Source organism: Nyctereutes procyonoides, unplaced genomic scaffold (assembly GCF_905146905.1).
Source record: "Nyctereutes procyonoides isolate TBG_1078 unplaced genomic scaffold, NYPRO_anot_genome, whole genome shotgun sequence".
Taxonomy (NCBI): domain Eukaryota; kingdom Metazoa; phylum Chordata; class Mammalia; order Carnivora; family Canidae; genus Nyctereutes; species Nyctereutes procyonoides.
This window is the reverse complement of record NW_026575146.1, coordinates 68,484,003-68,507,346: the sequence shown is the minus strand read 5'-3', so window position 1 is coordinate 68,507,346 and position 23,344 is coordinate 68,484,003. Positions and strand designations below refer to the sequence as shown.

General features: G+C 42.5%; 1 protein-coding gene across 1 annotated transcript; it reads left to right on the top strand.

The window, feature by feature from the left end:
* Positions 1-844: 844 nt before the first annotated feature.
* Positions 845-21,649, top strand: NLRP8 (NLR family pyrin domain containing 8). Its single transcript, XM_055310200.1, has 9 exons — positions 845-1,133; positions 2,324-2,398; positions 3,640-5,239; positions 8,756-8,926; positions 10,920-11,087; positions 14,053-14,205; positions 15,581-15,751; positions 17,967-18,137; positions 21,475-21,649. Exons 1-9 carry the CDS (start codon positions 845-847, stop codon positions 21,647-21,649), a joined length of 2,973 nt encoding a protein of 990 aa, XP_055166175.1.
* Positions 21,650-23,344: the final 1,695 nt, after the last annotated feature.

The following is a 23,344-nucleotide window of genomic DNA, read 5'->3' as shown; positions in this document are numbered from 1 at the left end:
CAACAAAAAACTCAGGGAAGCAATTGTATGTGAGCAGCAGGTTGACCAAAAAGTGAGACCCTCTGCTGCCAGTGACATCATTGTTTTCTTTCTTCTTCTCCACATTCCATTTCTTGCCCATGATAATCATGATGGAAGACAAAGGAAGGATGAGACAGTGGAGGGGATGGATGGAAAGGAATAATAAGCCCTTGATTCCAAGCACTTTTATAAATTCCCATTGAGTATTTAAAATAACTGTGGTATAGATGTAAGCCCCAAATAATTGTTAGCTATGATATGCCAGGCATAGGTCCAAATGTACCTGTCTCAGATTTGTCTCTGAGAATCTTCACACTCCCATCAACAGGTATGCTCTGGTCCCAGGATCAAATATGAGAAGAGAGGCACAGAGAGGCGCTGTGATTTGGCTATCTACCTTGCTAATACATGGCAACAATTATAGAAATGACAAAATGGATTTGAGTCCAAACACTAAGCCTGAATACTAGACAGGTCCCTTGGTTTTTCCATAAGGGAAAGAACATCATGGGGGAGGGGGGAAAGGAGCTAAAGAGAATATCTGATACATTATATGCTATATCAAATATTAATTAAATAAATCTGTCCTCTTGGGTGAGTTTTCATTTTCTTATATCTTCATGCCTTCACAGGTCTGGTCTGTTCTCTTCTAATTGGTTGTCTTGATCACTGGCACTAAGGTTCTAGGTCTTGAGTGAAGATAAGTGAAATGAATCAGAAATCTGGCCCTTCTCCATCCAGCTCTCCTTCCAGCTCTTCCTCCTGTTCTTCCTCTTGCTCTTCTTGCTCTTCTTCTTCTCCTTGTTATTTAATCTCATCCTTGATGTCCTCTGCCTCCTCCACCTCCCCTTTTGAAAATGGGGTCATGCTGTACATGGTCTATTTAAGCAAGGAGGAGCTACAAACATTCAAGCAGCTTTTAGTGGATGAGAGACCCAGACCTGGCTCTGTCCAGATCACCTGGGACCAGGTGAAGACTGCCAGATGGGGGGAGGTGGTTCATCTCTTAATGGAATACTTCCCTGGACGACTAGCTTGGGATGTGACTCATGACATCTTTGCCAAGATGAACCAGATGGAACTGTGTCTTCGGGTGCAAATGGAGCTAAATGGTGAGTAATAATCTGGTATACAAAATTGGGATGGGTTTGAGTGTTAAAGAACTAAATACTTTACTGGCCACCCATGTTAGTCTCCTGAACAAGAAGGTAAATAGTAGAGTGTGATGATGCCTCTGACCCCAAAAGGCAAAGACCATCATGTTAGCATGGTTTAAAAAACTTAACCAGATACTGCTTATCTGCTATCTCTATATAGTCTATCTTCATTAATTATGGATTCCATGTTTGAGAATCTGCCTATTCACTAAACCTTACTTGTAACTCCAAAATCAGTGATTGTGGCACTTTCATAGTCATTTATAGACATGAAGGGCAGAGAAAAATTGAACACAGATGTTCCCAGCTGCAACTGAACAAAGCAGTGCTCTGCCTTCTTAACTGTGCACTCATCCTATTAACAAGTGTCCTTTCCACAGTCTATTTGGTGCCACTTTTTTGTGTTTGTGTATCTTGTTGGTGACATTGCTATTTAACCTGCCTCCAAGTGAAGTGGTGAAGGGCTGTTTAGTGTTGTAGGCACAAAAGAGCTATGCTGTGCCTTACAGGGAAAATATGTGTTGGGTAGGCTTCATTCAGGCCTGACTTATAGTGCTGTTGATTGTGAGTTCAGTGTTCATGAATCAACAATATATATTGAATAAGATTTCTTTAAACAAAAACACACATGGACCATGGTTATGTATTGAAAATTTGAAAATGTAAGCAGAGGCTACAGGAACCTAACCCTGTATTCATGGGGGAGCAAAACTGGCTAATTGAATATTCACAGTAATTTTAGAGAACATAAATAACATGAGTAAGAAGAATCAATGATTACATGTGTATGTGTATACACATTATTTTCATATACATATAAAATTGCACATAAATATATACATCTACACAGATATGTGCACATGCATAGATATTAAAGTCTGCATATATTTTACAAATACATATGCATGTGTGAGTTTGTATATATTGCTACCTCTGTGTCTGGATGAGCTATCAATTTGTATTATTGAATATTCAGTACATTCCTAAAAGAGCACCATTTTCTCACTTCCTAACATGATGGAGTCTAGACAATATTCTTCTCCCTGGACTAAGGTGGTGAGAGAATGGGACTCTTGGATGGTGTGGCTGCTCCTATCCTGAAACAATCATCCCAGTGGAACAGTCTCCTTTCCTGTCTATTCCAGACATTCTACCCAGCCTGGAGCTAGAGGACTCAAACCCAAGAGAAATGCCAGTGAGTTTGGAGGAAGGAGAATCTGGTATGTGCTGGCATTGTCACAAAACCTGGAAGAAAGTGGGCTGTGGGTTGGGGTGAGAAGCTCAATTCCTGAGCTTCTCAGGAATTACTATGTCAGCATCTCTTCTATGAATCAGAATTTAAGAAAAAAAAGAGTTGTTGTGGATGTACCTAACTCAGAAGTCCAGCCACCAACCCAGCTGGCAGCATCAAGTGATATCAAGACATCACTTCTGTCCTTCTCCTGGCTCCCTTTTCTTCTGTAGGACTCAGTCTTGAGTGGTCTCCCCTGCCACACTGACCATCTTGACCACCAGCTACCCTACATATACATTGTACCTGCTTAGCATCATCAGCAGAAAGAGTATTTTCTCATTTCTCTAGCATTTGTCCTAGAACTGATTCAGCTGAATGAACTGAGGTCACAAGCTCAACAATGAATGAAATGATGGAGTGCTCTGATTGGTTAAGACTGGCCCATGCATACTTCAAAGAGAGCTTGGTGGTAGGCCAGCCATAGTTCAATTTAAAAACCAAGGCCTAGGGCAGCACCGGTGGCTTAGCGGTTTGGTACTGTCTTTGGCCCAGGGCGTGATCCTGGAGACCCGGGATGGAGTCCTGATCGACCTCATCTCTTCACACAACCTGACTGGAAAATGCAAACTCAGTTCACATGAACATAATTTGAGTTCTTTCTAGAATCCAATTTTTGATGTTCCAGGATGGTGGAGCAGGGAAGAGGATGGATTAAGGTATCTGTTGTATTTGCCTGCTTACTAACCATTCCCATTCTGGCATAGCACTCCAGTGATTCTTTCACAAACTACCCCTTGCCAGGCCTTGTTTTTAAGATTTTATTTATTTATTCATGAGAGACACAGAGAGAAAGAGAGGCGGAGACACAGGCAGAGGGAGAAGCAGGCTCCACTCAGGGACCCCGATGCAGGACTCGATCCTGGGACTCCAGGATCATACCCTGAGCTGAAGGCAGGCACCCAACCACCAAGCCACCCAGGCGCCCCTTTCCTCCCCATATTTCTTAAGTCAAAAGTAGACCTTCTCTGTTTAAACCACTTCAAGCTGACTTCTCTGTTTACTCACAGCTTCTTAATTGGTGCAGAGCTGTCTGGAAAAGTGCATAACACATGCAGGTGTGTCATGGGGCTTAATGTAGACATCAAGGCTAGTTTTCTTTTTGTTTGACTGATTCTCACAAATAACTCTGACACTGTACCCTGTATTTCTCCCACCTTGCTAATCTAGATAAAATACAGGAGTACAAACTGTATATGATGGATGAGTATTCCATGATACAGAGCAAGACCACTTGGCCTGGGAACCATATGGACTTCTTCTACCAAGACATAGAGAGACACGAGAGGTTCTTACCATGTATTTTTCTTCCCAAAAGACCTCAAGGTAGACAACCCAAGACTGTGGTCCTACAGGGAGTGTCTGGAGTTGGTAAATCAAGCTTGGCCAGAAAGGTGATGTTGGAGTGGGCAAAAAACAAGTTCTACAGCCACAAGTTCTGGTATGCTTTCTACTTCAATTCCCGGGAAGTGGCCCAGGTAGATGAGCAGAGCTTGTCAGAGCTGATTGCTCATAAATGGCCCAGGGCACAGGCTCTCATGTCCAAGATTATGTCCAAACCAGACCAACTTCTGCTCCTCTTTGATGGTTTTGAGGAAGTAACATTGACCCTCACGGATAGACCAGCTGACCTGAGTGAGGACTGGAGCCAGAAATTGACTGGGTCTGTCCTTCTGACCAGTTTGCTGAGCAAAATAATGCTTCCTGAGGCCACCCTACTGATCACCCTGAGGTTCACATCTTGGAGGAAACTTAAGCCCTTCCTAAAACATCCCTCTTTTATAACACTTACAGGGTTTAGTATGGTGGAAAAAGTCAAGTATTTCAGAACATATTTCAGAAACAAGAGGGAGGCTGATGAAGCCTTGAGTTTTGTCATGGGAAACACGATTCTCTTCTCCATGTGCCAGGTCCCTGTGATTTGCTGGATGGTGTGTTCTTGTCTGAGACAGCAGATGGATAAAGGAGTAGATCTTATGCAGGCGTATCCAAATGCCACAGCTGTATTCGTCCAGTATCTGTCTAGCTTATTTCCAACCAAGGCTGGAAGCCTTCCCAGTAACACTCACCAAGAACAACTGAGAGGTCTGTGTTACTTGGCTGCAGAGGGTATGTGGAACATGCGATGGGTGTTTGACATGAAAGACTTTGAGCAGGCCAAGCTGGATGAGACCGCTGTTGCTACTTTTCTCCATGTGAATATTTTTCGAAGGGTTGCGGGTGACAAAGACTACTATGCTTTTGCCGACTTGAGCTTCCAGGAGTTTTTTGCTGCCTTGTTGTATGTTCTCTGCTTCCCACAAAGACTAAGAAATTTCTGGGTGTTGGACCGTGTTCAAATCATACGCCTCATAGCATATCCTGGAAGAAAGAAAAACTATCTTGCTCAGATGGGGCTTTTCTTATTTGGCCTTTTAAATGAAAAGTGCAGTTTAGCCGCAGAGAAGTCCTTCCGATGCAAGCTGTCCTTGGGTAATAAAAAGAAACTGCTGAAAGTTGCAGCCTTGCCATATGAATGTGGCCCACCAACCCTGCACCATGGCATCCCACAGCTATTCTACTGTCTGCATGAAATCCAGGAGGAGGCATTTGTGAGTCAGATCCTAAGTGATTGTCAGAAAGCTGCTTTGATCATCAGCAGGAACAAAGACATGCAAGCATCTGCTTTTTGTCTTAAACACTGTCGACATTTGCGGAATCTAGAACTGACTATTACCCTGACCATCACTCAACTGTATGCACTCAACCCGGATCCCCTCCAGTCCACTGAGTGAGTGCTTGCATCCCTCCTTGGGCAGCCTATCCTTCCCAGGAACCTTGTCTACCATTCCCCCAGGCATACAGGATGGCCAGCTGTCCTGAGGTAGTCCCTTACAGAGAACACTTTCAGTTTTAAAACCAGGAGGGGAGGTGCTCCTAGGATACAGAGTTTCATGCTAAAGCTGGGAGAATCCTGGAAAAGCAAAATGATTTGTTTACCTTCCCTATCTCTCTTCTGCATGCCCTCCCCTCCCTTAAATGAGGGGACCTTGCTTCACTTGTCACCCTCACTCCTGTGTATCACCAGCTTGTTAGTCTCTAGGGAAGTGCTGTCCAATGGGACTTGCTATGATGGTGGAAATCCATTAGCTACGTGTGACTGCTGAACACTTGGGAATATGGTTAGTGTGACTGAGGCACTACATTTTAAACTTTATTTAACTTTAATTAATTTAAGTTTGGATAGCCACGTATAGCTGTGGTCACCATATTGGGCAGCACAACTCCAGGGGAGCTTTCCTTTCAGTGTAAAAACATCGCTTCCATCTTTAATTAGGGGGAAAACAACTGAAAACTACATGGCCTCATGAAGGGACTATTACATCTCTCTCCTTGTTTTCCTATCAAACATCTTGAAATCACCGTTTAAGTTCACTGGTTCTTCCCTGTTCCCCATTGTGATCTGAAGTGGGTGTTCTGGCTTCCTGGGCAAGAGTTTGGTCCAGCTCTTCCAGGGACCAAACTGTGTGTCTTTGGACAATTCCTAAATTTTCTGGGTCTCTGCTTCTTCATGAGTAAATAATTTTTAAAAAATAGTACATGCCCCACAAGGTTTTTATGAAGGTTAAATAAGACCATATGTATGACATACCAGACATGTCCCAGCCTTTAGTTCCTACCAATAAATATGGCTAGAATTATTATATTATTCCCACCACCCAACTGAAACTCTCTCAGAAGATCTATACTTAAATATAGTGGATGTACTTTTCTTAAGTGACAGATAGTACTGACTACTCACTTTTTCAGACAGTTTTCATACTGGTTAATATTTGTTTAGCTTTTTCCCTGTGCCAGACACAGTGCCAGGTATGCTTACTTGATGCGAATTGTTGCTTTCAACATGGCTATTGGACACCACGAAGCACTGGAGGTCAGATAGATTCATAAGTTGTCCAAGGTCACACAGCTGGTTGAAGCTAACACTTAAACTGAAATGGGACCTCTGCTGGCTGTGATGAACAGCCAGAAAACTAGACTGACCCCTGGGATTGGAGGCATGGGAAAGAGCACACTTTTTTGCTACAAACTTAGAGTGCTCCCCTATTCCTTCATTTCTCTGTATAAAGGAGCCACAATCTCTTCCAGCTGCATTTTTTTCCCATGAAAGATGGCATAAGTCTTAAGCATGTTGATGGGTTGTTGTCAGGTTCCTTTGAAATGTCATACGTCAGTCTGATGTATGGCTATATAAATAAAGGGACCTCTTCTGAAGTTAGGCAACATCTCGGTTCTATGTGATGCGTCATCACATCAAACAATGCCCATCTTTCTCCAGCACATGTGAGTTTCTCCAGGGCAGAGGTAAGCAAACCCAGCTTGTTCGTTATTGTAAGTAAATTTCAATCAGATCTCAGCCATGCTTGCTTGTGACAGTGTTTCAACTGCTACCATACTGCTGTGGCCAAGTTGGGATATATCCACAAATTGTTTGATCTATGAAAGCTGAATATTTGCTAGCTGACCACTTACAGAAAAAAATTGCCGAGTGCTGTGCTAGGGTATGTTTTTAGAAAAGGAATTGCCAGATCACAAGGTGGACACATCACATCTTAGCTTTGTATCACAGATAGCACCAAATTACTCTCCAGGGATTCTTAGTATTTTATGGATGAGATGGCTACATAGGACAGGCAATTCTATGTCTACTTCCAACTTATAAAAGCAGCTCCAAACAGCTGCACAACATCACATCTGACTGGCCCCTTTGCCCCCGAGTACTTTCAACTGGGGAGGAGAATGCATGCCAAGAGCTTGATATCTAACTTGCTATTATTGCATATTGGTCTTCCCAACAAAGACCTCAAAAGTCTAACCATAATGTCTTGATCTAAATCTGAATTAATCATAAAACTTAAAATTAGTAGAACTCTTAAAAGATGAGAAATTTATTTTGTGTTGGTCAGTCTGTGTTGATAACTTCTGTGGCAGTTCTTGAAGGGAGTTGGTATGTTTAGCCCAGCTTTTTTGGAGCTATAATTGATGTATAACATTGTGTATGTTTAAGGAATACAACGTAGTGATTTTTTTTAAGATTTTATTTATTTATTCATAGAGAGAGGCAGAGTCACAGGCAGAGGGAGAAGCAGGCTCCATGCAGGGAGCCTGACGTGGGACTCAATCCCTGGTCTCCAGGATCACACCCCGGGCTGCAGGCGGCGCTAAACTGCTGCACCACTGAGGCTGCCCCAATGTAGTGATTTTATATATGAATACATTACAAAATGCTTACCATGATAAGGTAATTTAATATATGCATCACCTCACCTAGTTACAATCTGTGTCTGTGAGTGATGAGATCTTTTACTCTCAGTGACTTTCAGGTATAATATTGTTATTGATAGTCATCCAGCTGGACATTACATCCCCAGAATCTATTCATCTATAACTGGAGGTTTGTATCCTTTGACCACCTGTATCCACTTCCCCCACTCCAAATGGAGTTGGTATTATTTTTATGTGTTTGCATTTAAAATGGGTGTGAAAAGCACATGGTTTTATTATATTGGATTTCATTTTAAACAAAAATAACATGCTAGTGTAAGTATTCTGAAATTTTCCTTTTTATTCTATGTCTTAGAAATATTTTAATGCTTGTGTACACCTTCTTCAATGAGGTCTACTAAAGTCTTCTAAATGTAGGTGTACTGGAGATTATGAAATCAGTTCTCCCTTCATATGCTTTTGAGTTATTTCCAACTATCTAATACAAATAGCATTGTACAAAAAAACTCATGGGAGTCTCTTGATGAGCCTCTTTGAAAAGATTGCACAGGGGAAAATCAGCAGGTGCTTCCCGAGTCAAATTATATTACATATTGGTCCAGCTGTGGATTTTCTTTTCCTGCACTCACTGTGCCGAAGGAGATTAATTTTTCCCTTATTTTGCTTCTGTATAGAGTTTTTTCTTTTTAATAACAATTTTATAAGCAAAGACTAAAAATATAGGCTACAGATATAATTTAATCTCTTTCCCCATATAAATCCTAAGTGATTAAAACAATTTTCTTTCTTCCAAAGTCATAAGAAAATCTAGGTGTCCTTCCCAAAGGTCATAAGTCTTCCTGGAATAAAATGAGAAATCTTGCAGTAGTTCTCCTGGGCATTTTTTTTTCAATGAGGGAGTCTTACTGGATCATTGTGATCACAACCAGGGTCAGGAACACCAGCCCTGAGTTTCCAAGTGGATTTTCTCAAGTTTAATCTCTGATGACAAGCCATGTTCTCTTTTCTCCCTTGCACACAGACCAGAAAGCAGCAATCAGTGTTTTCTCTGGTGGCAAGACTTCTGCTCCGTGGTTAGGACCCATGAGAATTTGGAAGTCCTGGCTGTGACAAACACTGTTATGGAAGCTGATTCAGTGAAGGTCCTTTCTGCGGCTCTGAGACATCCTGGGTGTAAACTGCAAAAACTAATGTGCGAATAAAACAGACACTGGTTGGAAAGGATTCTGTGGAAATAGTCTCTTTCCCATCCCGTTTTTCTACCCCCCTCTCTGCTCATGTAGACTTGCAGAAAGCATCCATGTTTATCATTTCCCCCCCTTCTAGTCTTATTGAGAAAGAATAAACATTACTGTGTATGTATAAGGTGTATAGCATCATGACTTGATATACATATATTGCAAAATGATTACCTCAGTAACTTTAGCTAATATTCATCATCTCCAAGAGCTACCAAATGTTTGTCTTCCCTGTGGTGAGAAAGATCTACTCTCTTGGCAACTTTCAAATACACCATCCAGCCATGTTAACTGCAGTCCTCAGGCTATGCATCACATCCCCAGTCCTTTTGCATCTTTTTTTTTTTTACTTTTGCATCTTATACCTGGAAGCATGTACCTCTTGACCACCCTCACCTGTTTCCCATCTCCTACCTCTGATGACAAACAAAACAAAAAAACCTGATCTGTTTTTCTGAGTTTGTGGGTGTTTTTTGTTTTTTGTTTTTTTAGATTCCACATATTAGGGAGATCATTTTTCCAAAGAGGATATACAGGGATGCCTGGGTGGCTCAGCAGTTGAGCATCTGCCTTTGGCCCAAGGTGTGATCCTGGAGTCCCCGGATCGAGTCCCACATCAGGCTCCCTGCATGGAGCCTGCTTCTCCCTCTGCCTGTGTCTCTGCCTCTCTCTCTGTCTCTCTCATGAATAAATGAATAAAATCTTAAAAAACAAAACAGAGGACATACAAATGGAGTAGGTTTCCCCATTTCATGGATGAACAAACTGGAAGAAACTGGATATGCACTTAAAATACAGATTTAAACTGAACGTCTTGGCTCTAGAGTCTGTTCTTAAAGCCACTCCACTATACTCTCACTCACTGTGGATTTTAAGATCCAGAAACCCAATACCCAAAATTCCTTGAAATAGCACACCAGACATCATGTGTCTCCCTAGCCAGTGTCTGACCTATTTTTTTCTCCTGTTATTATGGTGACTGTTATTAGCTCCCACTTGTTGGGTGGCTATTGTACATCAAGCACTATGCAGAGCCAGTTATAGGTGTCATGTGCATTAATTCCCACTCCCATCTTTTTTTTAAAATAATTTTTATTTACTTAGGATAGTCACAGAGAGAGAGAGAGAGAGAGAGAGAGGCAGAGACACAGGCAGAGGGAGAAGCAGGCTCCATGCACCGGGAGCCCGATGTGGGATTCGATCCCGGGTCTCCAGGATCGTGCCCTGGGCCAAAGGCAGGCGCCAAACCGCTGCGCCACCCAGGGATCCCCCCACTCCCATCTTAAGGAGAAGGTGTCATGCTTTCTTGTGGACTCGGAACTGAATTTTGGAAGGTAAGTGACCTACATTAAGTCACCCAACTGGGGAGGCCAGGCTGAGCTGAGAACCCATTTTAGACCTCACAGAAAGTCTCTCATGTATTCAAAGATGAATCGAATCTAGAACTGATTAGCAAATAGGCAGATACTGGTCAAAAGATACAAACTTCCAGGTAGAAGATGAGTAAGTTCTGGGGATCTAATATGCAGCATTGTGACTGTAGTCAACAATACTATATGGTATACTCCAAAGTTGCTGAGAGTCCATCTTCAGTGTTTCCAACACACACACAAAAAAAATGATAATTTTGTAATGGGGTGAAGGTGTTACCCAATGCCAAGGCAGTAATCATTTTGCAATATATTAGAGTATCAAATCAACATGTCGTACACCTTAAACTTAGACGTTGTTATGTGTCAATCACATCTCAGTAAAGCTGGAGGACTAATTAGCCACTTTGTGGCAATGGTTTCATGGGTATATGCATATGTCCAAACTCACCAAGTTGTGATCATTAAAATGATAGATGCATTTATTGATATTTATACCTCGATAAAGCTGTTTTTGAAAAAAGAACTTATTGGCTGATGAGATCTTATTGTAACGAGGCACTGCTTACCTCTCTAGCTTTAGACGTGTGAATACTTCCATGTTGAATGAAGACTTACTCCAAGTTTTGATGGAAAACTGGTATCTGAGATGCTTGGAAATACAAGGCACAGAAGTGAGATGTGAGGCCATGGAGTTTCTGTGCACAGCCTTAAAATACCCACAGTGCTATCTCCAGTGTCTGAGGTAAGATGGGCCTGAGATTGAGAAAAGATCCTGGCAACCAGACTGTTCTTTCAGAGGTAGGATTACAGGTGCAGTCTGCCTGTTACCTTTATTTTTTTTTTGGTCTCATTGTTCATTTTATGTGGCTTTTTTTTAAGGTGTTCAATGTGATGATTTGATGTACATACACATTGAGAAATAATCATCACCATCAAGCTAATGAACACATCTACCACCTCACGTAGTTGCCATTTATGGGGAGGAACACTTAAGACCCACTCTCTTGGCAAATTTATATATTTATATATATACTACAGTATTGTCAACCACAGCCACCAAACTGTACATCAGTTCCCCAGAATTCATGCATCTTACAACTGGAAGACCATCCTCTCACCATTTCCCCCACATTCCTGCCCTTGGCAACCACCATTCTACTCCCTGGTTCTAAATATCACCTTTTCATGCTCTACAATTTGTTTGGTTTCTTTTTAAATATTTTATTTATTTATGAGAGACAGAGAGAGAGGGGCAGAGACACAGAGGAGAAGCAGGCTCCATGAAGGAAGCCCGATGTGGGACTGTATCCTGGGACTCCAGGATCACACCCTGAGCTGAAGGCAGGTGCCAAACCGCTGCCACCCAGGGATTCCCTTCGTGCTCTACAATTTGGCTGTGTCCTAGATGTGTCTGAGATAGAGAAACTAGAGCCTCGGTGGTGGTGACCTTGACCTACCTCACACCAGCTCACAAGAAGCGATTGCTAAGAATGCAGGAGTTTGTGAGCCAATTGTCAAACAGCATTATTGAAAAGTTAAATTGTACAGACTTAAATAAACCATATGAGAAAACAAAATCTGATAGATTATATATATATATTTTTAACACCTGTGTCTCCCATATCTGCTGTGTCCTGGTTTTCTTTTTTTTTTTAATATATATATATTTTTTATTGGAGTTCAATTTGCCAACATATAGCATAATGCCCAGTGCTCATCCTATCAAGTGCCCCCCTCAGTGCCTGATACTCAGTCACCGCATCCCTCTGCCCACCTCCCCTTCCACTACCCCTTGTTTGTTTCCCAAAGTTAGGAGTCTCTCATGTTCTGTCACCCTCTCTGATATTTCCCACTCATTTTCTCTCCTTTTCCCTTTATTCGCTTTCACTATTTTTTATATTCCCCAAATGAATGAAACCATATAATGTTTGTCCTTCTCCAATTGACTTTCTAATTTATTTTGATGCCAGGAGTGCAGCAAACTTTTTCTATGAAGGGCCAGATAAGAATTTTCAGCTCTGTGGGCTATTCAGTCTTTGTCATGACTTTTCTTTTAAAAAAAAAATTTATTTATTCATGATAGTTACACAGAGAGAGAGAGAGAGCGAGAGAGGCAGAGACATAGGCAGAGGGAGAAGCAGGCTCCATGCACCGGGAGCCTGATGTGGGACTCGATCCTGGGTCTCCAGGATCGCGCCCTGGGCCAAAGGCAGGCGCCAAACCACTGCGCCACCCAGGGATCCCTGTCATGACTTTTCAATTCTGCCATTATATGGCTAAATTTTCCATCCAGTATGTAAGTGAACAGATGCGGCTGTGTTCCGATAAAACTGTATTAATTTATTGAGCACCCGCTAATACAACTTATTAATATCTATTATTAATAATTAAGAAATATACAATTTGTTAATAATTCTACTGTATAATTTGCTGATTTAAAAATATATATTTTATTATTTATTTGAGAGAGAGACAGAGACAGAGAGAGCACAGTGGGGGAGAGGAAGAGGAAGAAGCAGGCTCCCCATTGTGTAGGGAGCCTGATGCAGAACTCAATCCCAGGACCCTGGGATCATGACCTGAGCCAAAGGCAGATACTTAGCCAACTGAGCCACTCAGGTACCCCTAATTTTCTGATTTTTATTATGAGCATTGGGATTTGAATTTAATTTTCATGTGCCACAAAATATTCTCCTGATTTTTTTAACCATTTAAAACTTTTTTAAAGATTTTATTTATTTATTCAGAAGAGACACAGAGAGACAGAAGCAGAGACAGAGGCAGAGTGAGAAACAGTCTCCATGCAGGGAGCCAGATGTGAGACTCAATCCCAGGACCGTGGGATCACACCCTGAGCCAAAGGCAGACGCTCAACCTCTGAGCCACCCAGGCATCCCCATTTAAAACATTTTTAAAATTCTTAGTTCACAGGTTATACAAAACCAGGTGCCAAACAGACTTGGCCCACAGCTATAGTTTGCCAACTTCCATTGTGTGTTCCTACAGTTGTTGCATTGGTGAGGTGCAGTGCTTCTGCTGTGCATTCAACAACCTCACATCTTAAATCAACCACCGGAGGAGGATTCACACTAGACATTGGCAAACACTGCACATCAGGGCATTCTTCTCCAGAGTCCATAAACATTTACCAGTACCCATGCTTAGCATCCCCACAGGCCTTTCTGTGGGTTCCGTTGTGGCAACAAAACTTGCGCAGCCTCTTGTTCCTGCCAGCTTTGCTCCTTCACATGGGTCAGAGCTGAGTGGAGCCTGGAAGGTTCAAGTGGCCAGACCTGGAGGTGGAGAAACATGGTATTTGGCTAAAGGTCAACTTCAGATGGAAACCTAACTTGACAAGACAATAGCTGTGACATGTGACTGAAATCTCAGTTCTTTGTCATGAAGATTGCTTGGCAGGTAAATGTAAAAGGAAGTTATATTTATTTCAAGGGCTGAATTGAGTTCTTTGTTCATAGTTAGAGCCCAGTTGTAAACCCATGCCAGTTGGTCATTGATACTATTGATACTTTGGGACTAAGATGCTGAATTTGATGCAAGATTACCAGCTGGAGAAGATGGAAATCTCCCCTGGAGTCATTCTTGTGTGAAGAACAAGGATGTTGGGACAGTAGATGGGATCTATGTGGCTACACGGGTACCATTTACCCCAGGAGCTCAGGCTCAGCATTTTTATGTGGCCTCCATAGGTTGGAAGACTGCTCAGTTACCCCTAAAAGTTGGGCTGATCTTGCCAGGGATCTTGGAAGTAACAGACACTTGAAGACACTAATGCTGAGAAGTAGCTGCCTGGAGACATTTGGGGCATATTACCTGTCACTGGCCCAACTGGAGAGGCTGTTGTAAGTCTTGTTGTTGTTATCATGACTTTGTTTGTTTGTTTGGTGAACTGAGTGCTTCTGGGAGGAGAGCAATAATGGAGGAAAGTGTGCCAACTTAAGTCTTGTGGCTGGTATGATTACCTAGATGGGTCCATGGAATACAATGAGCCCAATGCATCTGTCCTCCAGCTGATGACCTAGAACCTCACCAACAGTTTTCTTTCCTCATAGGTTGTGTTGATCCCTGCCCCACCCCTCATGATAGCCAGCTTAAAAGAGGAGCTTAAAAGAGCCAGCTTAAAAGAGTTTTGCACTGATTTGAATTTCACATAAGTGGCCTTAGCTAGTTCTTTTTCTGATCAACTAACATTTTCCTACTTAGTTCGTTCAGAAGCCCATTCCTTTTCACTGATGAATGATCACAGTTGTGTGAATATGCAACAATGTAAGTATCCATCCTACCTGCCACTGAGGTTTAGGCTGTCTATACGCACACACATGCACGCAGCCACATGCTGTGATGAACACTCCAACAGTGGGATCTCTGAGTATAGAGAGCACCCATCTTCCATTTTACCAGCTTGTGGCCAGCATATTTTAAAAAATATTTTATTTATTTATTCATGAGACAGAGAGAGAGAAAGAAAGAGAAAGGCAGAGACACAGGCAGGGGAGAAACAGGCTCCATGCAGGGAGCCCGATGCAGGACTCGATCCTGGGACTCCAGGATCACGTCCTGGACCAAAGGCAGGTGCCAAACCACTGAGCCACCCAGGGATCCCCAGTGGCCAGCATCTTTGTACCAGTTTGCAGTCCCACCAACAGGTGGATACCAATTCCCGTAACTCTGAGTCCCCATCTGGGCTTTGTTACTGGCCGTATTCTCACTACTCTTTTTGCCAGTCTACTGAACAGGAGATGGTATCTCATTATTTTAAAGTGTATTTTCTTCATTACTAGGAAAATGTTTTCATGACCTTACTATTCATTTTGGTTTCTCTACTATAAATGCCTGTTCCTGTCTTTAATGCATCTTTTTAATAGATATCTATAGATAGATAATTTGAGTCTTTATTAAGCTTGTGAAAGGCTATCTTTCTTGGGCCACCCAGATGTCTGTTATACATTCTTTAGCCTTTGGTGGTCTCTTTCCTTCTAACCCCTGTAACTGTCTTCTTGACCCACATCTTCTCCACTCCCCTAGCCTCACAGGAAGACTGCTACTTTCTTCTTTAGGACTTGGAAGCCCTAAGAGATGATAACAAGGGTGTGATGAGGCTTTGACACTGAAAAAGAAATCCCAGATGGCAATGTTCATCTCTCAGTATGAAACAAAGAAAATCTGGTCATGGGCATGAATTTAAATGCATCCCATCTGTGTGTTTCTGTCCACCAGATTGGAGAATTGTGGCCTCACGGTGCTCTCCTGTAAAAGTCTTATGTCTTCCCTCATGAGTAATAAGATGCTGACCCATCTGAGCTTGGCAGAGAATGCCTTGAAGGATGAAGGAGCAAAAAAGCTTTGTAGTGCCTTACAGCATCCTATGTGTCCTCTACAGAGGCTGGTGTGAGTTCCAAAATGCCCTCTTCTTGGGGCTCCCTAGAGTAGAATATAGTGTTTGAGGAAACCTACTGTATGTGTATATGTGTGTGTGTGTGTGTGTGCGTGTACACTGATCTCTATTATGAATTCTTTATTTTTTTAAAAGATTTATTTATTCATGAGAGACACAGAGAGGCAGAGGGAGAAGCAGGCTCCATGCAGGGAGCCCAATGTGGGACTCGATCCTGGATCCTGGGGTCATGCCCTGAGCCTAAGGCAGAAAGCAGATGGCAGATGCTCAACCACTGAGCAACCCAGGCATCCCTATTATGAATTCTTTAAATGGTTTCCCTTAGGCGTCAGGATGTGTGATATTATGATTTATAACATAAATATGTATTTGGTCTTCCTGTTTCTGGCCAAGAGCTCCCTAAACCCTTGGAAATACCTAAGTGGTGAGAGCTATAAAGGTGTTTTTGTTATGTTAATGAGGTGACTTTTGGAAAGCACCCAAGATTGGGTGCTTGTAGCCCCAAGAACCAGCTTTGGGATTAGAGGGTTAGAAGTGTAAGTCCTTCCCCCTAACTTCTGGGAAGGAGACAGGGGCTGAAGATGGAGCCAATCACCCATAATAAATGATTTAATTAATCATACCTGTGTAATGAAGCTACCTATAAACTCCAAAGGACAGTATTTGAGAGCTTTTGGATGGGTAAACACCAAAAAGATGCAGGGAGAGTAGCTCATGTGGAGAGGACTTGGAAATTCTGTGTCTTCTCCCCATACTTGGCTCTATGCATCTTTCATCTGTTGTTCCTGAGTTCTATCCTTTTATAATAAAATGGTGAAGAGTAAATGGGTTTTCTGAGTTCTACGAGCCACTCTAGCAAATTAATGGAATCCAAGGAGGGGGTCATGAGAACCTGACTGGTGATTGTCTTCCTGGGTTGGAGGAGGCACTGGAAGCTCCAGGTTATAGAAGCACAGCCTGAGCTTGCAGCTAGTGTCTAAGGGGAGTGAGGTGGGAGGGGTCTTGTAGGACTGAGCCCTTAACCTGCACAATCTGATGATCTGTAGATATCAGTAGAATTGAGTTGAATTCTCAGATCCTATTGGTGTCTGAGAATTGTTTCTTAGTGTGGGGGACCACCCCATTTATGATGAAACTGGTCTCAGAGCACCAATGTAAGGTGCTTTTATCTATCATTAACAGAAAATAAACTCAGATGGTTTTAAACCATAAAGTTGCTGACTCATAAAACCAGAAATGAGAAAGTGGCACAAAATATCCCCTGAAGAGAAGAAATGTGTGGGAAATATCAGAAAGGGAGACAGAACATGAAGACTCCTAACTCTGGGAAACGAACTAGGGGTGATGGAAGGGGAGGAGGGCGAGGGGTGGGGGTGAATGGGTGACAGGCACTGAGGGGGGGCACTTGACAGGATGAGCACTGGGTGTTATTCTGTATGTTGGTAAATTGAACACCAATAAAAAATAAATTTATTATTAAAAATATATATATATCCCCTGAACCCATTATACTTTTAGCTTCCCAAAGTTAAGCAGGAAATGGTCCAGGTGCTTTGGAAAACAGTCTAGCTGCTCCTTAAAAGGTTAAATGTAGACCTAACATATAAATCAGCAATTCCACTGCTAGATACATACACAACAGAAATAAAAACACTCTCATTAGAAAGTTGTACACAGATGTTCATAGTGGCATTATTTATAACAGCCAAAAAATTGGAAAAACATCAAGTGTTGATAAACTGATGTATGTGTGGTGTATCCATATGATGGAATATTATTCAACCATAGAAAGAGTCAATATATTGATACACACTACAATATGGATGAACCTTGTAAATATTATGGTAAATGAAAGACACTGTATTTTTTTTAGATCTGTTTGAGATCCTGATTTCAGTTCCTTTGGATTAATATCCAAAACCAGAGAGTGGTTGCTGGAGTTGGGGGTGGGCTGAGGAACAAAATTGGGAATTAGAAGAATACAGGGTTTTCATTTTGGGGGTGATGAAAATGTCCTAAACTTGTGGCAAATGCGCACCTCTGTAAATATACTAAAAGACATTGATTTGTACAATCTAAATGGACAAATGATAGGGTATGTTAGTAATATCTCAATAATACTGTCATGCTAAAAAAAAATGAGGGGCAGGAAAAGAGTAAAAATCTAAGGGTTTTTGGTTGGTTTTCTTGACACATGTTTCTTTGCAGGCTGAGAAACTGTGCCCTCACCTCGAACTGCTGTCAAGACATGGCCTCTGCTCTGGGTAAAAATAAAAATTTAAGAAGCCTAGACCTTGGCTTTAATAGTCTGAAGGATGATGGAGTTACCCTGCTCTTTGAGGCCCTCAAGAAGTCTGAGTCTGGCCTCCAGATCCTGGAGTAAGTTACTCATGCTTCTCTTGCAACAATGGTCTGTAAAATTCTCTGAGAAGAATATGGGAAAAGATTTTTCCACTTCTAGGTTTTTCCCTCCATTTAGTTGGAGGACTGGAAGTTTCAGTGCAGTGGTTCAGAAAGTGGTTCCTCAGATTGGGAACTTCTTTCTCCCAGGAGTTGTTAGAGATGCAAATTACTGCAGTGTTTGCCTTTCTATGTCTAGTTTATTTCATTCAGCATAATGCCCTCAAGATGCATTTATGATGTCACAAATGGCAGGATTTCCTTCTTTCTTACAACTGGATAATATTCCATTGTGTGTAAATACATTTTCTTTATCCATTCATCTGCTGTGGGCATGAAAGCTGTTTCTGTGTGGTAGCTATGGGGGTAATGCTGTAGGGAATAAGAGTGCAGGTGTCTCTTGGAGATCCTGGTTCCAGTTCCTTGGATGGGGACACAAACGTGGTGCTGCTGGGTCATGTGTTGCTCTAGGGGTGAGCCCACAGACCACTCAATCTGCACTTCCAGGTGGCTCCCATGTATGCTGCACTTGAGGACTACAGTTCTAGGGAATAGTCTTCCATTCAGTAAAAGACAGAAGAGTTTATTTGTTGACTATGGAATGATGACTGAGATAGCTGGTCTTCTGAAATAGATGTTTGTACTTAGGGATTCTTTTTTACATATAATTTTCTTCTTCTTCTCCTAAATGGTCTCTATGCCAACATGCATGCTAGCCAGCAATTTGAGAAGCATCATCCTATTTTTAATTCATATTATGGTTTCATTGAGTATTTGGGAAAGATTTGGAAACAGCTCTGGATGTTGTGGATCCAACATGTGTGGATGAAATGGTTTTGCCTCTTTTCTGCCCATATTTTCTCTTCTCTATTAGTATAATCTGGGTTTGAAGTCTAGGTAATTAAAATCATTGCTTTAAAAAAAATCATTGCTTTATGTTACATCTCTAATTTCTTAGGATTAGTCTTGATAATGGACTTCATTTTTGTTGATAATTAGCTAGTCCAAGGAAATTTAGTGTTCATTATAATCCATGGTTTGTTTGTTTTTTAAGATTTTTTTATTTTAGGGCACCTGGGTGACTTAGTCGGTTAAGCACTCAGTCTTGATTTCAGCTCAGGTCATGATCTCAGGGTCATGAGATCAAGCCCCATGTCAGGCTCCATGCTGGGTATGGAGACTGCTTGAGATTCTCTCTCCCTCTCCATCTGTCCCTCCTTACATGCTCTCTCTCTCTCTCTAAAAAATATCTTTTAAAAGAATTTTTATTTTAAATAATCTCTACACTCAACATGGGGCTCAAACCCATAACCCTGAGATCAAGAGTCACATACTCTACCAGTTGCGCCAGCTAGGAGCCCGAGCTCCTGATTCTTTTTCTCCAGAAATTTAATCTTGGTTTTAAACATTGATTTATCTCTTAGACTGAGCAAAATATATTTTCAAGAATTAAACAAATTTCCAGATGAGAATTTATATAGTGTTCTCAAAGCCTTTGCATGTGTGAGACTACTTTTTTAAATCTACTTTCACAGATGAGCAGCAACTTGGCTGAGTATAAAATTCATGGACCACCCCATCCCAAACTTCTTGATCTAAAAATCCCCAGATTTAATTCTGTGGCATTCTAGTCTTGTAGAAAAGCTATCTATATCTTTATTTTTCCCAAGAAGAACCCAGACTTCTATTGCTTATTCTCTTCATTAAAAAAAAAAGTCCTGACATACCTGTGAGTCTTATTTATAATTATAATTATTTTAGAACAACTCTCCTTCTATTGTTGAAAGGAAATGATTTATGTCACTGTAACCAAGGTTAAGGAATGTTTTGGTTGGTGCACTAAGGGAGCACCAGGTGCCTCCCTGATGAAAACAGCGTTGGTATTTTATAAACCAGTGCAAAGCTGAATGCATGCCCTTGTAGTTTTGGCTTGAACAGCAGTTTCCAGTTTGTCATTTATCAGCTAGTGGAAGTTCACAGGGCAGGGGAGGCAAGCCATCAGAAAGAAAACAGAGGATACACAGGTAGGAGACACAGGGCCCCCCATGGCTCTCTGTCCTGTCTCTTTTGCCTTGCTCCAGGGGAGATTCTACTCTTCATTCAAAAATGGGACCCTGGGAGGCCTGGGTGGCTCAGCGGTTTGGCGCCTGCCTTTGGCCCAGGGCGTGATCCTGGAGACCTGGGATCGGGTCCTGTGTCAGGCTCCCTGCATGAAGCTTCTCTCTGCCTGTGTCTCTGCCTCTGTCTTTCATGAATAAATAAATAAAATCTTTTTAAAAAATGGGACCCAGGGGCTCAGTCAGTTAAGCATCTGCCTTCAGCTCAGATCATGATCCCAGGGTCCTGGGATTAAGCCCCCCATCAGGCTCCCTGCTCAGTGGGGAGTCTGCTTTTTCCTCTCCCTCTGCCCCTCTCCCTGCTTGTGCTCTGGCTCTCTCTCTCAAATAAAAAACATTTTAAAAATGGGACCCAAGGGCAGCCCCAATGGCCCAGCCTTTTGGCACCGCCTTCAGTCCAGGGTATGATCCTAGAGTTCCGGGATCGAGTTCCACGTCAGGCTCCCCGCATGGAGCCTGCTTCTCCCTCTGCCTGTGTCTCTGCCTCTGTGTGTGTGTGTGTGTGTGTATGTGTGTGTCATGAATAAATAAATAAAATATTTAAAAATAAAAAAATAAAAAATAAAAATGGGACCCCCAAATCACCCCCTTTCTGTACCTTTTGCTCACATACACAGTACTACTTCTTTTATGCCTGTTCTAAATTTATGATAGGCATCCCTTCTATGATGCAGCTCCTTTCTAGAACTTCCTCTCCAGCTTTGCCATAAACACTGTGAGGGCAGAGAGATCTATTTATGGAGGAACCAGAATGCTGGCACACTGAAATAGTGAAACCATGCTCTTCAAATACATTTATTTGGGGACTTGCCTCCTCCCCTCCCCCCAATCGACTATGAGTACCAGGAAGCCAGAGATGCTGTCTTCCTCAGTGTTGTGTCAACAATGCCCAGGGCAGTGTCTGGTACACAGGTGGTGCTAAATAAATAGTGTTTGAATGAACAAAGCTAATCCACTGTGACAATCTGTTTCTGAAAGAGGTTATATACCTCATAACTTCTCAGAGTTAGGACCTACAGCCTACCCTGGACAGTCGCCTGAAATGACACGAAGAAACCGATGCACCCATAGCAGGTTCTTAAAAACATGTTTAGAATAAAATGCCTCATTCCAGTGGGTGCGATTTCTGGGGTTAGGATTGGCTGAGCTCTCCGGTGTGGGGCATGGTGACTTGTCTCCTGTCTGCTTCCACCCCGCAGGCTGGAAAAGTGCCTATTCACCTCTCTCTGCTGCCAGGCTATGGCTTCCATGCTCCTCCACAACCAGAGCCTGAGGTACCTAGACGTGAGCAAGAATGACATTGGGCTCAGGGGCATATTGCTCCTGCGGGAGGCCTTCCAGCAGCACAAGAGGAAAAAGAAGGTTGTTTTGTAAGTCTCTACTGGATTCCCATGCAGAAACAGCAGCCCAAGCAAGGCTTTTCGTAAAGAGGGAGACTCTAGACCCAAAAAGCAAGTGCAGATATTGCTAATGTCCATCTCTCATTTCCTGAGGACTTATACTCACCTTAATGTGGCTGATCATACCCCTAGGTCCTGCCTGTGCCTAATGGGAAAACTGACCTGGAATCTCCCATCTGATTTTAACTTCTTTCTATCCTTCACCTTCTACCCTGGTTCTTTTTTTTTTTAATAAATTAATTTTTATTGGTGTTCAATTTACAAACATACAGAATAACACCCAGTGCTCATCCCGTCAAGTGTCCCCCCCAGTGCCCGTCACCCATTCACCCCCACCCCCCGCCCTCCTCCCCCTCCACCACCCCTAGTTCATTTCCCAGAGTTAGGAGTCTTTATGTTCTGTCTCCCTTTCTGATATTTCCCACACATTTCTTCTCCCTTCCCTTATATTCCCTTTCACTATTATTCATATTCCCCAAATGAATGAGAACATACCCTGTTTGTCCTTCTCCGATTGACTTACTTCACTCAGCATAATACCCTCCAGTTCCATCCACGTTGAAGCAAATGGTGGGTATTTGTCGTTTCTAATGGCTGAGTAATATTCCATTGTATACATAAACCACATCTTCTTTATCCATTCATCTTTCGATGGGCACCGAGGCTCCTTCCACAGTTTGGCTATTGTGGACATGGCTGCTAGAAACATCGGGGTGCAGGTGTCCCGGCGTTTCATTGCATCTGAATCTTTGGTTCTACCCCGGTTCTAACTGATTAATCACCACTTACCAGCTGTATGACTGTGAACAAGTTCTCTTACCTTGTTGAGTCTGTTTCCCCATCTGTGAAATGGGATAGCAGCTTCCTCCATGGAGGTGTTGTGAGGATAGAAGGAAGTCTGTCTGTGAGGATGTGGCACAGTGCCTGATACCACGATGTCCTTGGTCAGCAGTGGGTTCTGGGTGGAGGTTGTAATAAGAATTTCTTTATAAAATTTCTGAAGGTCAGAAATTTGGGAGCAGTTTGGCTGGCTCTAGCTCATGGTCTTTCCTGAGGCAGACCAGAGAGAATGCCTCAGACCTGAGGCAGAGAATGGCCACTCATCAGATGAACCACCAACTAGAGTTTGATGGAGACTAGATCGGTTTCGACGCTGAAACCATGTGGCTGTTGGCAGGTGACCCCAATGCTCCCTGTAGAGCTGCTTATGACAGAGCACCTGGCTTTCTCAGAAAGAGAGAGAGAGAACCAAAAAAAGACTCCCTAGTCTTTGATTACTTCGTGTAGAAAGTGGCATCTACCACTTTTGCCTTACTTTCTTGGTCACGTAGACCAACCATAGTGAGGGAGAAGACTCCACCAGAGTATGAGTAACAGGGGACAGAATCACTGGGCTGGTTGAGGCTTCATACCACACTCAGTAAGTGGTTGAACTGCAGCCCTCGGACTCCATCTGTGACTCCCAGGAGCAGCACCATTGATTTCAGTCTGCTGTATGGGACCAGAGCAGTCTCCAGGGTAGTGAATTTCTGTCCTCGAGGTTCTACACAATTCTCTAGAACCTCAGAAGAAAACCAAACATGAGAGAACAAAACCTAACTCTTACTATTCACAGGGAGACGAAACAGAATTATGCCCCAGACATGGTGATGAGGCTGGAGGGCCCAGC

What these genes read in the sequence shown, in the direction of transcription:
- NLRP8 (XM_055310200.1), top strand. Translation starts at nt 845, where the DNA reads ATGTCCTCTGCCTCCTCCACCTCCCCTTTTGAAAATGGGGTCATGCTG. An exon ending in TTTGGAGGAAGGAGAATCTG is followed by an intron (nt 2,399 to 3,639) that starts GTATGTGCTGGC and finishes TTGCTAATCTAG; the next exon opens with ATAAAATACAGGAGTACAAA. An exon ending in TCTGGCCTCCAGATCCTGGA is followed by an intron (nt 18,138 to 21,474) that starts GTAAGTTACTCA and finishes TCCACCCCGCAG; the next exon opens with GCTGGAAAAGTGCCTATTCA.